The 14,374-nt window shown below is 18.7% G+C and overlaps 2 protein-coding genes across 2 annotated transcripts; both read right to left on the reverse strand.

The window, feature by feature from the left end:
* Positions 1–6,823: 6,823 nt before the first annotated feature.
* Positions 6,824–7,797, reverse strand: PmUG01_05013300 (fam-l protein; the record flags this gene model as incomplete). The annotated part of the gene is made up of 2 exons (XM_029003335.1): positions 6,824–7,597; positions 7,723–7,797. The coding sequence occupies 2 exons, from the start codon at positions 7,795–7,797 to the stop codon at positions 6,824–6,826; spliced, it is 849 nt and encodes a 282-aa protein (XP_028860291.1).
* A 4,399-nt stretch (positions 7,798–12,196) lies between these two features.
* On the reverse strand, positions 12,197–12,898 carry PmUG01_05013400 (fam-m protein; the record flags this gene model as incomplete). Its single annotated transcript, XM_029003336.1, has 1 exon — positions 12,197–12,898. One exon carries the CDS (start codon positions 12,896–12,898, stop codon positions 12,197–12,199), a length of 702 nt encoding a protein of 233 aa, XP_028860292.1.
* Positions 12,899–14,374: the final 1,476 nt, after the last annotated feature.

Below are 14,374 nucleotides of genomic sequence, written 5' to 3' on the forward strand. Positions count from 1 at the left end.
ATTACGTTATAAATCATTACTAAAATAACATGTACAAATAAAAGGGAAAAATGCAGGTGATTTAACTAAAATAAAATTTTTATTATATTTCTAATTGTTATAATTACTTAACTTTATAATATATCTAAGTAGGTACAAAATTCATTCATATTCATAGTTAGGGATAAAACAGTATAGTTATATATATTTTTATTTAATTTAATTTTTTTTAAAAGTAAAAAATTACATAATAAAATACAAATATAATATAAAAAATGGAAAAGATGACTTTAAAAATATATTTTTATATATATCTAATAAAGTTATTTATACAAAAAGCAAATTCAAATAAAATATTTTATTTAAAACTTATTTTATTAATAAATGTTCAAAAATATATATATATATATAGTAGGGCACTTACAGAATAATTCTAAATTTTTTCCATTGATTCATTTAAGAAAAAATATAAAAAAAATATATCTTTTTGTGCATAAATATTCTACATAAATATTTTAATTCGTAACTAGAATAAAAAATATACGGTGAGAATAAATATATTAGCATATAAAAAAAAAATACTTATTAATTTTTTTGCTCAGCTTCCTAATAATAAGCTTGGTTATTTTCACATACTCTACCTTTTAAATATTATTTTATAATTGGAAGAACATAAATTATGGTATGACATGTAATAGTATTCAAATGATTAAAAAAAAAACAAAAATCTTTCTATATGTCATAAATTATAAACTAATATCACTCATATATTTTCGACATGAGGACATTTGTAGAATAAATAAAAAATTCCATTTTAGAATTGAATTCTCTTAAATAATTTTGACATTTCAAAAATTACTATCCAAATTAACTCTTTTATATATTCTTATTATATTATTATATATGTAATACTAAAAGTTGTACGTAATTTAAAGAAAGATGTTTTTATATTATGACTAAAATAAAATTTGTTACATTTAAGAATCAAAAAAAAAATATATATATATATATATATATATTGTTTTTTTTTTTTTTTGCCAAAAAAAATATAAATTTATAATTTCTATAAAAATGATAATTTTAGAAAACACGCTAAAAAAAATAATAGAAAATAAAGCGAAAGAAAAATATTTGTAGTAATTACGTTAAATAAAGAAAAATATTTATAATAAAAAAATTATTTTAAATAAATTAATTTTTAACATGAATTATATAGATAAGAAGTATGAAAATATAACATATAAAATAACATACAAAACCATTTAAGAAAATCCTTAATGCTTCATTTTTCATTTTGACAACATTATAGAAATAATAATTTTTTTATTATTAATTAATTTATAAAAAAATATATTCCCAAATCACGTGTTAAATTATATATTATATGTTACATAATAAAAAAAATTAAATATTTTATGAGATATACCTATAAATCCAAAAATACTTATATTACTTATTGTTTGTTGAATAAAGTAAATATATATAATTATTAAAATATAAAATATTAAATATGTTATTTTAATTATATAATAATATAATGTAACTAATTTGAATAAGAAAATTACTTTTCTGAATAATAATTAATTAAAAAATATATAAAACGCCTTTAAATTTTTAATAAACCGTATAACATAAACTATTCAACAGTAATTCACAAATATATGATAAAAATTTATTATTACATATTTTCATCTTTATTTAGCATTTATTATTCTATATAGAGATATAAAAATATTTAAAAATATACTCAGTTCGAGAACATTAACAGATTAACTCATATAGAGGTCACTATGTCAAAACATGCAAATTTGTGTTAATATGAAAAATTATAAAAGCGCAACATAATAATTAATACTATAATTTATGAATAATATATAATGACAAAAATTATAAAAATATATAAACACACACTTAATAATTATTTTCTAAATATTCGTGTAACTAATTAAATTAGTAATATTTAAGAGCATTTATTATTTTATAAATGGATTTTTGAATTTTATATAAATTAAAAACATACATTTATAAAAATGATTAAATTAATTGTACATGTTAATCAAAATAAATGAATTACATAAAAATAATTTTCATTTGTTTTCAAAGTTTTAAATTTGTTATTTAGTAAATATATATATTTAATATGGATAGTATTATTAACTGTATATATATATATATATTTATATTTATATCAGCCCTTCATTATTTCTTTATCTACTGTAGATATAATCTAGCTTGTAGATTTAAGTATTTTTAAATATATGTTTTAAAGTAATATTTTATATTCTTTTAATTAATGCTATTGCTGTTATAGTAATAATGAGATATTTGACTTTTTTTCTTTCAAAGTTTTATTTAAAAATAAATTAATGTGTATTATATATATTTTCACTGAAATTATTATTTCCTATTGTTTCATTATGTAATAATTTTATACTCATTTTTATTATATAGCTATTATATCATTTCAACAATAATATTTCTAATATGAGTTTTATAAATTGTTCATAAAAAAATATTTATAATAAAGTGACCGCTAAAATGAGGGTGAATACAAGTTTTAACTAGACGTACTTTACTCTATCACTTCGCTGACATTTAATTATACTAATTAATGCTTTTTTTTCCAAACATATTTAACACTTTCATTTTACTAATAAGCTTGCGTATATTTATCTAATGTAACGCTTAAAAAAACAAAACAAAACAAAACAAAAAAAATATAGTTTAATTTTTTATTTTTCTTTTTTAGTTCCAAATGAATAAATTCATTATATGTAAATATTCAAAAGTAATTTATTTATTCCCATTCTTTATTATTTCATGCGTACACTTCTTTACATACTTGTTTATATTCGGTATATATTATAAACGTGGAAATCTACATATAATTCCATAGTGTTTATATGTTTACCTATATTAATTTATAATTAGTGTTCTTCTACATTACGGATTACTAACAACTTTTGCGTTTGTATCTTTTATGTATTTGTTTGTGATAATTTACGCTTTATAATGTAAATACTGATTAAAACCTTACAAAAGTATTGTCATTAAAGAGTACTTTTACAATATTTATGTTACATAATATGGGGTTAAACTTAAACTAATTTTCTGATTAAATAATTAATTTAAACAGCACAAAGCTCATTTAACTTATCATGTATATATTTTTTCTTCCTTTTTTTAACACCCTTAAGAGATATATCTTTTTCAATGAAGTTCATACATTGATGATATTCTCCCTTGTCATATATCAGAGTTCTCTCAGTCGTCTTATTCCATCATATATACATAAAGATTTACATGAGAACATGCACAACAGGAGAACATAAGGTCGTAATGTGAGAAATAACATGTAAATAAATTCCTCATATGCAAAATTTTATATGTATATACATCCGCTTACAACGTTTTAATGCAAACAAGCTAAAACATCCAACATAGTAAAAAAAAAAAAAAAAAAATCTATATATACATACGTGCTATATTTATAAATAAGTATTCATTCGCGAATAATGCTGCCTTATGAAAACACATAATCATTCACACTACTCTGCACTAAAATCATTTCATTTACGTATGCACATAAGTTTACCTTTCGAAGGTAAATGTATTAATAGATATATTTTGTTTTAAATGGTTTACATACATATTAAAGCCTTCATAAAAATATTCTTCTATTTGTACAAATACATAAAAGTAATTTAAGTATATGCATAAGAAGCTTGCTCATAATACGCAATTCCTCAATAAAATATTATAAGTGTAAATAAATAAAACATACTTTAAAAAGAGCATTTTATTACTTCTATTTGTTTTAATTTCTTCTTGTTCATTCTTTGCAGGGGAATATACTTCCATTAATACTTCTAATAATATGTTCAAATATGTTACAATGTTGTATTAGGCATAAAAATGAATATGCATTCAATGAAATATATGAAGGCATATTTGTACAAATATGTATATAGCTACATCATCCTATTCAACATATGTATATACATTGACAAATACGCATGTGAACATGTATGTACATGGTATAGAATCATGCGAGACACATAAAAATTCTCTGAAATTTTTTTTTTTCATATCTTACATTCCCAATTCCGAAGAAATTATATAATTAGAGGCTTATTTTTGCTGTTTTAGCCTTTTCTGAAAAACTAAGAAAAGAAAAAATAAATTAGAAAAGTACTGTAAAGACATATACTTTTATTTTTTTCTGTCTCTTTTATATTAAACATTTATATGTATATCCATCTTTGTTTTTAGCAAAATCTCAGTGTAATTTCTGTCTTATAGAATAAAAGGGAGAAAAAAAAGTGATTTCACAATTTGATATTAAATATATATATTTTGTGTCATAATTAATCACATTTTATATTACTTTACATTTTTTTTATTTTTTTTATTTTAATATACCTGGAGTTCCTTTTTCATGACTTATTCAGATAAAGTTTTGCCTTTTCTCCATTATATCATTTTCCAACATAATTCTCTCATTTGCTGAATAAGCCACTCTTATAGTGACTTATATATACTTGAAAAAAAAGTGTTTCATTCATGTTCATAAAATTGTTATTTCTACAGTTTATATATTGTTAATTCTCGCAATACTCATCTTTTATTTTTATTAAAATTTTTGAATTCTTGCTCCCACAATACTTATGGTTACAATGATATATGGTGTATCAATCGCATAAAATAATTTTTACAATTATAATTACATATATCGGAACAAATAATATATTAGTTCATTGTTATATTTACAATTCAGTGACTTTGTTATAACATAGAACACATATTCAACTATTTCTTTAATTTAAAGATTTTTACCCAAAGTTATCTCATTATAATTTAGTAATATTTTATTTTTTTATATTAATTTTTTAAGTGATAAATAAAAAAAAAATTAAAATTAAAAAAGTGAGATAAAACAGGGAATTAATTATTAGTATTAAAGAAATCTTTATTGATATACATAAGTATGTAATTTATATTCAGTACGCATATATACATGTAAATATTTTTAAAAAATTCAAAAAGAGGTTAAAAGAAAAAAAAGAAAATATATATTATTTAATATAATCATTTTATATAAGTGTATATATTATATACACTAAAGAAAATATGTTAATAAAATATAGTAATAATTATTAAAAAACAAAAATACATATAAATATTTTTTTATTATAATTCTTATTAGTAATATCTTCTCTTGTACCACTCAGAATTGTTCACATATATTATTCTCATATTCTCTTTGGCTTTAGTATATTTTTGCAAGGAAATAAATATTCAAGTACTAATTCATTTACCAAGCAAAACTTTTTAATTGTATGTTAAAGCGATAAATGGAACATATATTAATATTATTATATTTTTCGTTTGATTCTATAAAGATACAAATATAATAATTTAAATTTAGTCAAGAATATTACTAGGAAAATATACGTATTCAAAATAATATACATTATATTTATTTAATTAAATATGGTATAAAAAAAATAAGTAATTTCTTAATAAAACAAATTGAAGCTTATGTGACAAAAAAAAAAAAAATATATGTACATATGAATTATCGAAAAATACATAATATTTTTTTTATGAATTTCATTTCATTTAAAAAATTAGCGTTATAAAAATAAATGCGTTATTATTTGTCTATGTAGAGTATGTATATTTATATTGATAATTAAAATCATACTAACTCCTTAATGGATATATTACATATATTAAAAATAGGATATATATATATATATATATATATTAAATCTACATATTATTACATAATTACAGAAAGAATATATATTATTTCACTACCAATAATTATAATATACTTTTTATAGACATATATAAAATTTCATTATTTTCATAAAAAAAAGAACGGATTTATACGTAATACCTATTAACATATGTTTACATTTAATTCAATTATATAATAATTTAAGAATATAAAAAGTAAACAAAAATATATATTTTATTTATTTATAAATTCTTATTATAACATATATTTAAATCGTTGTTACAAAATTTAATTAATACCATAATTTTATTTTAGAATAAAAAATTATAAATATTCAATTTAATTGCAAAGATACCTGTTAAATAAATCAGTAAAATAATAAAAATTATCTAAATTTAAAAAGATATTTTCCTTATTTTCATAAATTCAAGTTTTGTTCATCACTAAAATACTAAAAGAGAATTATAATAGCTTTTATAGTAATATTTTATATCTTATTTTTCATAATACATATTTTATATAATGAATATTAGACGTTTTATTAAGTAAATAAAAAATATATGTACATATCAATACGACATTGTATATTTACTTCCCTTCATTAAATAATAAACAGTACATTTTTATTGGTAAATTATAATTAATACTTCCTTTTCTTTATAACTTGATAAAATAAATATTTTAGAATATAATATATTATAAAATGGAAAGCAACATTTTTTGTTCATAATATATGTTACCACAATAATTCAATAAAATTACATGAATTATTCTATTATATATTAATTTTAATGCACAAATATATTTTTTTTATAAAAATATATTTAAATATAAAATATATGTATATAACAGATATTTTTAATTAAGCTACAACAATATATCATAATACTAAAAGAAAAATATTCAAATATTCAAATTCATTAAAATTATAAGAACATACATTACACTTCTATGAGTACATCAACACGTATATTCAGATGTATTTATAAAGTTTAAGCTACTACGATAATATTTATTTTATATTAACTAAAGATAATACAGATAATACTTCTTATTAAAGACACTTTTTTAAAAAGACGTATATTCCTTATTATTCAATTACCTTTTTCTGAACTTAATTTTTTCATATTTTTTAACCTTTTTATGATAATAAATAATCCAGAATATTAATATGAAACCTAATATAATGAAAGGTAAGAAATATATTATAAAACCAAATAAACCCGTTGATACATAGACCTTCGTTTCAATTTTACTCCCTACCCATGATTTATATGTCCAGAGAGGCTTTAAAGTTTCCGCCAAAGAATTACCCAGAAAGTTATATATTTTTTCTGGTAAAGATTTCCAAAAACCTGGAGCGTATACTCTCAAAAACAAGCGCAACCCATTTATAAAACCACAACCCACAAATAAATCTAATATAAGGGATATTGTTAAGGACAAAAACAGTGACAGAGGTACAGACAAACGCAGTCCATATTTTTTAAGTATTATGTTTTTGTACAACTTACCTCTAATAGTCCTGTTATTTTTAATAAAATTCTCATAGTCAAGTTCTTTGAATATTTTTTTTTCTAAATGGGAATATTTTTTTGTTTCGAAAATAAAAAAGTTATTTTTCTTATCTTGTTTATGAATTCCCTCTTTATTTAATAAATTTTCCTTTGATTGTTTCTTTTTTTCTTTGTTCTTTTTTTCATTCTTACAAATATTTTTTTTTTCGTTTTTTCCATAACATGGTAACTCTTCCTTTAATCCTACAATATTTAAGCCCTTATCTTGCGTATATTTTGCCATTAATCGATGGGCTCTTATATCCATTTTTCTACTAAGTTTGTAGTTCTCACACAATATTTTGTTAAACTCTCTCTAAAAAAATAAAGAAAACCTTTCCTATTTAATCAGTAAATAAGTCCTTGATAAAAAATTATATTAATAGTAATAAAAAACATAAAAATTAATAATATATATATCCTTAAATAATATCATAATACCAGATCACTCTTGATTTTACTTATCCAAATGAAAAGGATAAAAGTAGCAATTTTAACTAAAAACAATATATTCATTTTTTTTTGCGTTATATCGATATTTTAGATTGTAATATATTAAGGAAGAAGTTAAAAATAATATAACAATCTTTTAATGATAAACGTTACTATAATTATTTATTTAATTTTTTCTTCCTTTTTTATTTCTTTCGTAAAACTTATTAAAAATTACTTAACTATGAGGTTTGTTAAAACAAAAACAAAGAAATAAAAGTTTAAAAAAAATATATTGAAGAAATTTTAATTTAAGTTAATTTGTAAAAATGTATTATTTATTAAAATTAAGCAATTTGAATTTGTCCATAAATATCATATATAAATAATTTATTGTACTAGCATAATTAATTGATTTTTATTATTAAGTTTCTTTAAAAATAAAGCAGAAAAAGTATAAGAAACTTTATCTTTTCTAAATTGAGATTATGTAGAATATGGAATGTATAGAATATATAGAATATAGGTATTTTGTTGTTGTCTATAATAAGAGAATAATGACTATGTTTATCGTTTTTTTTCCTTTAGAAATTATAATTTTATAAATGTTATTTTTTAAAGAAAATTATTATTGATAAATAATATTATTATGATAATATAGTATTATAAGTAATAAATTAAGAACAGTAGATTTTGTAGAACTTTTTATGGTATATCATTAACAACACCTATATTATCCAGTGGTTCATTAGATATTTATGAAATAGAATTTATATAATATTACCAAATCTATAAAACATTATATATTTAAAGGTAAATGAATTATGATTTTTTATTTTTGTGTAATAATTGTCGAAAGATATATATTTTAAATATACTCAATATGTAACATTATTTGTACATATGTTTTTAAATTCTTTTACTTCAATTTTTTACATTTTTAATTAAATATACATATTTAGAGGAACTGTTTATATTATATAATAAAAAAATTATAATAAAAAGCATTTATGTTGGTATTATATATACTGTTATAAGAATAATTTTATTCCAGTAGTTCTTTTTCCCATTCTTTCAGTAATTATATATATGCGTATTATCTGTTTCAATAAATTTATTATATCATAGGTATTCAAGTAATTTTTATAAAAAGGAATTTAATGAACAACTACGTAATTGTAGTAATAATATAAAAAATATAACTATCTTTTCAATTTATTGTAAAGATTATAATACATGATATTAATAATCTGATGTACACAATTTGTATATAAATCAAATATATACTAATAAATGTGGACCAATTTTCATCAGTAACCGGAACTTCAACGCCTAATATATAATTAAATGTTTTATAATTTATAATATATAAACGAAGTTTATATAAATATAAGATTTTTATTTAAAGCATTTCTCAAAAAACAAAAAAAAAATTTGCTTTTAGAACATTAATAACATAAATTATTAAATACTAAAACAGAAAAAATTCTAAATTGTTTAAAAAATTAAAAAATATATTTAAAATGTTATTATAAATATATGCAAGGATATAATCAAAAAAAAGCTAAAAATTAAACAATCACAAAAATTAAAACAGTTCCTAGAGCTATATATTTTATGCTTATATTTATTTATATAATTAATGGTTCTCACAAAATCATATCAGTTATTAAACATTTGTATACATGATATTATTAATCTTTTTCTTTTTATTTTATGTTAAAATACACTTCTATAACCATATATGTATACAATTTTCTCTTTTTCTACTTTATCTTCTCATTTCTTATTAAATAATATGTGTTTGCATCCATTTAAATTTATTAAAAATCAGAATTTTCATCTACTACTTGTAGTATATGAAATTCATTTATATTTTAAATTCTTTTTATATACACTCCGAATTATATAAATATTTATACTTATAAAAAATGAAACAGTAGAAAAAAAGCACAAAAAATTAATAAACAATACTTATTTACAAAAAAACTGTTATATTTTAGTTTATTCTTAATTTAGGTTGAATCATTTAGTTAAGAAAATTTTGCAGCACGTATTTGGTTATTTCTAGAATAAAAAATTTACAATATTATAATATATTATAAATAATAATATAAAAAAATAAAAACATATATGAATTGAAAATTTTAATTTATGTTTATAATTATGACCTTTATTTGTTTAAAAATTTCATTACATACATTATATTAATTTTTCATCATTAAATATTTATTATTGCTGAAATCTAAAAAAAAAAAAAAAAACAATTTTATATAGATATATAATTGTGTATATAATTAATATTCTGAACATACAGAAACTAAATTTTTATTTAGAAGTGTGCTCTATTTGAAATATTGAAAAAAAAATAACATTATTTAAAATGTAATTTTTTATAGTATTGTTAATATACTCTCTTATTTGTATTGTTAACAGTGAGCAAAAATATATCGTTTAATAATTTTTATTTCCATATTCAGAAATACACCCATAATTTCCAAAAAAATAATATGTATTTTTTCTTTTCATATAATCAATAAAGTTAATGAATTAAATATGTATCGAAAGAGTAAGCTACACTTAATTTAGAACCAGTATTATAATATAAATCAATGTATTTTTAATATTATTTTAATCTGTTTTATCTAAATTTAAAAATACAAGTTAAGTCTTTAATTGGGGAATTTGACACATTTGAATATAAATAAACGTAGAATTTTCTACTTTGTAGATACAACATAAAAATATATACTAGATAATATATAATAGTTACATTTAAATATTGTTACTATATTTATCCTTAATCCCATCAAGGTATGTAAGACATAATTCTCCTTATATTTCTATTTACGAAGAAAGAACAAAATGAAATTAATAAAAATTCAGCAGTATTTCGTGGACTTATAAAGAATTTCCAAAATAATGAAATAGAAATTTGGATATATATTTAAAATGGAGCTTTCATATATAAAATTAAAAATAAATATAATCCTAAATAACATAAAGCTAATTATTAAACTAATAATCTAGAACGTCTCAAATTTATACTGCACAAAGTTAACGGTATTTTTTTCATTCAAAGATCTACAAAAATCTCATTAAAAATATGAGAAGATTAATTATGATAAGATAAAAAAAAAAAAAAAATTTTATTAAGAATTTTCAAAATATGAGTTTGGTATTTCATGCTAGCCATTCCTAATATTTTTTCATGATTAAGGAAAATATGATGTAGTTATTAAATTAATTAAACATTACTATTTACCATGTGACATGTTCGGCACATCCTCTTTTGTTAGATTTAAAAGCTTTGTTTAACGAGAAAACAATATACATGAGTTGTTTTATTTATTGAAAATATTTATGCACTGCATATAAAAATATTTCTGAGAAATATTAAATGAGTCATAGATAATTTAAAATTTGTCCCAGTTATTAACATAAAATGTATTTAAATTATATCAAAGATATGTTATACTATAGATACATAAATAATATTTAAAAAAAACAGAAAATAGTAATAATTCCAATAAATTGTCATTAATATCTAATTAAATATAAATTATTAATTTAATACATTAATAATATAAAAACATATAAATATACACGTTAATTATATAAAAATTTTCAGTAAAATAAATGCTTATGCAATTTTGACAAAATTGAAATAGTATACATTTAAGAATAATAATTAAATTACATATAGTTTTAACTCTTCATTTAATTACAGATATTTATAATCACCAAATATGTAAGAAATATTAAATATTCCATTATTAAAAAGTTATATTTTTTTATTATATATTTGCAATATCATATTTATGCGGTTAATGAGAAACAAAAAGTCGTGTAAAAATATTTTTACAATAAAGACATTATTTTGCCGATGTTTTATAAAACTTATTTTATATAATAAATATTTTGTCTTTTTCTTTCTGTGAAATATATACATATATATATATATATGTATCAAACTACGTGTAATACCTTTAATAAATTATAAAAAAAAATGTTTTTTAAATATAAAATCTATAAAACATTTTCTTGAAAACCATAACATATTATAATTTCAGATAAAAATAAGAGAAAAAATAAAAAGTAAAACTGTTTAATAGTAATGCATATTATCACAGCTCTAAATAATTATATGAAGTGCAATGTTATATATAAACAATAAAGATCAAACATATATTCGTAGAAATATTTTTTAATACGCAAATATATAAATTATGCAATAATATATTATTATGTTTAATTATTATTTAAAATTCAAATTCAAAAGCATTAAAATATTAAAATTAACAAAAATATGATGAACATATTTTGTTGTTGTCTTGTATCAAAGAGGTCATCTATGCCCGTATATTTACAATACTTTAGACATTATATGTATGCTTATTGTATATATATCTAAATATATTACATTTAATACTTCATTATAAAGACTTCTTTATATAAAGATATATATTTCTTTTTATACATTTTACTCATATATTAACTTAATATTTTTGTATTTTTCATTATTTCTTAAGATTTTATAAATCGCTACTATGAGTATAACTGATATTATAAACATAAGGATGCTAAACGATATTATATGAATATAGGGAGCTATAGATTCTGGCACCATCTTTTCTATAGGATTTTTGAAATATCCCCAGAATGGATGTTCATTAATTTTGTCCCAAGTAATATTCAAAGAATCAAAACCGTGTAATGAGGGTATTCCTATTCCCAACAAGAAAAAAATAAAAAATATAAAAACTCCAAAACCGTAACTTTTAAATTTTATTTTTTTTAAAGAAATATCTCCAATTCTCCTGTTTTTCTCAAGAAAATTGTCATAATCTTTTTTTCTGATCCATCGTTTTTTAAAATGGAAATATTTTCCATCAAAAATTCCATTATTATAATCCATGACTTCTGTATAGTATTTCGCCTTATTTAATAAACTTCTATTGGATTGTTTTTCTCTTACGTTGAACACTTTTTCACAATTAGATAAATTTTTTTGTGTGTAATTATTATTATATTGTATATTTTCTTTTAATTCTGTATAATATGAATCCTTATTCTCTTTATACTTTGCTAGTAATCTATAATTCCTTGTATCCAATTTTCTACCAAGATTATAGCTCTCATACAAAAACTTGCTAAATTCAATCTGAAGAAGCAAAGAAAACATTTTTTAATTAAAAAAAATATATTGTTATAATAATCCGTATTAAAAAAAAAAAAAGCATGAAATTTATAAAAAATATACATATACTAAAATAATATGAACCTTAATCCCCTAAGTCTATTTGAGTTTACAGAATACCATTTTTAAGAAAATTAAATATCACGTAAAAAGCTCGTATATAAATTTAATCAAATATAATATTTATTATTCATATATAATTAAGTCTTTTACTCAAAATACAGCCTAATATTTTAATTAAAACATACTGGAGTTTATAGTTTTAATAAAAGCATAATTCCATATAGGATAATTTATAATATAGCATAATATAGTTTAAAAATACGAAATATTATGTACAAAAAATTTAGTAAAACTTAAGAAATTCTTTTATATATGGATATTTTTCTTTAAAATGTTAATGAACTTAAAATGAGGAATTTATTATTTGTACTTAAATACTCCAGAAATAATATATTAAATTGCAACTCTTATGCAACTAATATAAATGAAATAAATTTGATTTTTTACGAGATATAACTTTGAAAGCAAAAATATTCATATTTGCAAGTTTTTATTACTTACTCTTTGTTCAATTTAGTGTTAGGAGTAATTAAAAAAATATTATATATTAATTATATTATTTTAATAATATAACAATAATGTATAGCAATTTTCCTAAGAAAATTACATTTATAAAAGATAAATAATTAAAAAAAAAAAAATCTTACGTCTAAGATGTGTATATATTGAACACTCCTTTGTTATTTCTATATTTTTATTTCTCTTGTAAACTTTGCATACTATTTTTACTATAAAATATATATTAAACTTAATTTATTTTATTTATATATATAATTCAATTTTTCTATAATATATTTTCTTCAGATTTTAATTTTTATACATTACTAATATTCTAATGTTATATTATATATTTCTTATGATAATAATATTTTAAACCTCAACAATTTTGTATTTTATTATAAAATAATTATACTCCTTTTATTTCTCTTAGCCACAGATGGTTTAATGGGATCATTGTTTTGTGTAAATTATTCTCTTCTATTCATATAAGTCTGATATATATTATTCTCTATAATATTATACTTTTTTTTTAATTTTTCTACAATAAATTTAATAATACATTTTATAGATAGACCAAATATATTTCTTTATGTATCCATATTCTGACTATATATTATATATTTTTAAGAAATAATATCTATATAATATAATATTACAAGAAGGTAACAATATTTTTAATCATTTTTATGTAATAAAACTTTTTTCTAAGCATACCTTTTATATATCACATAAAAAAAAAACTTCATTAATTACAGATAATTGCATGCATTAGATTTTTCTATAAGGTTATATTTAGGAATAATATTTTTATTAGTGAAATTTCTCTAATCTTGTTTTTCTGTAGTATCTTGTGAAATTTTTTTAATTATTAGTATTTCTTCCATTTTTGTATAACCA

Source organism: Plasmodium malariae (assembly GCF_900090045.1).
Source record: "Plasmodium malariae genome assembly, chromosome: 5".
In the NCBI taxonomy this organism is placed as follows: domain Eukaryota; phylum Apicomplexa; class Aconoidasida; order Haemosporida; family Plasmodiidae; genus Plasmodium; species Plasmodium malariae.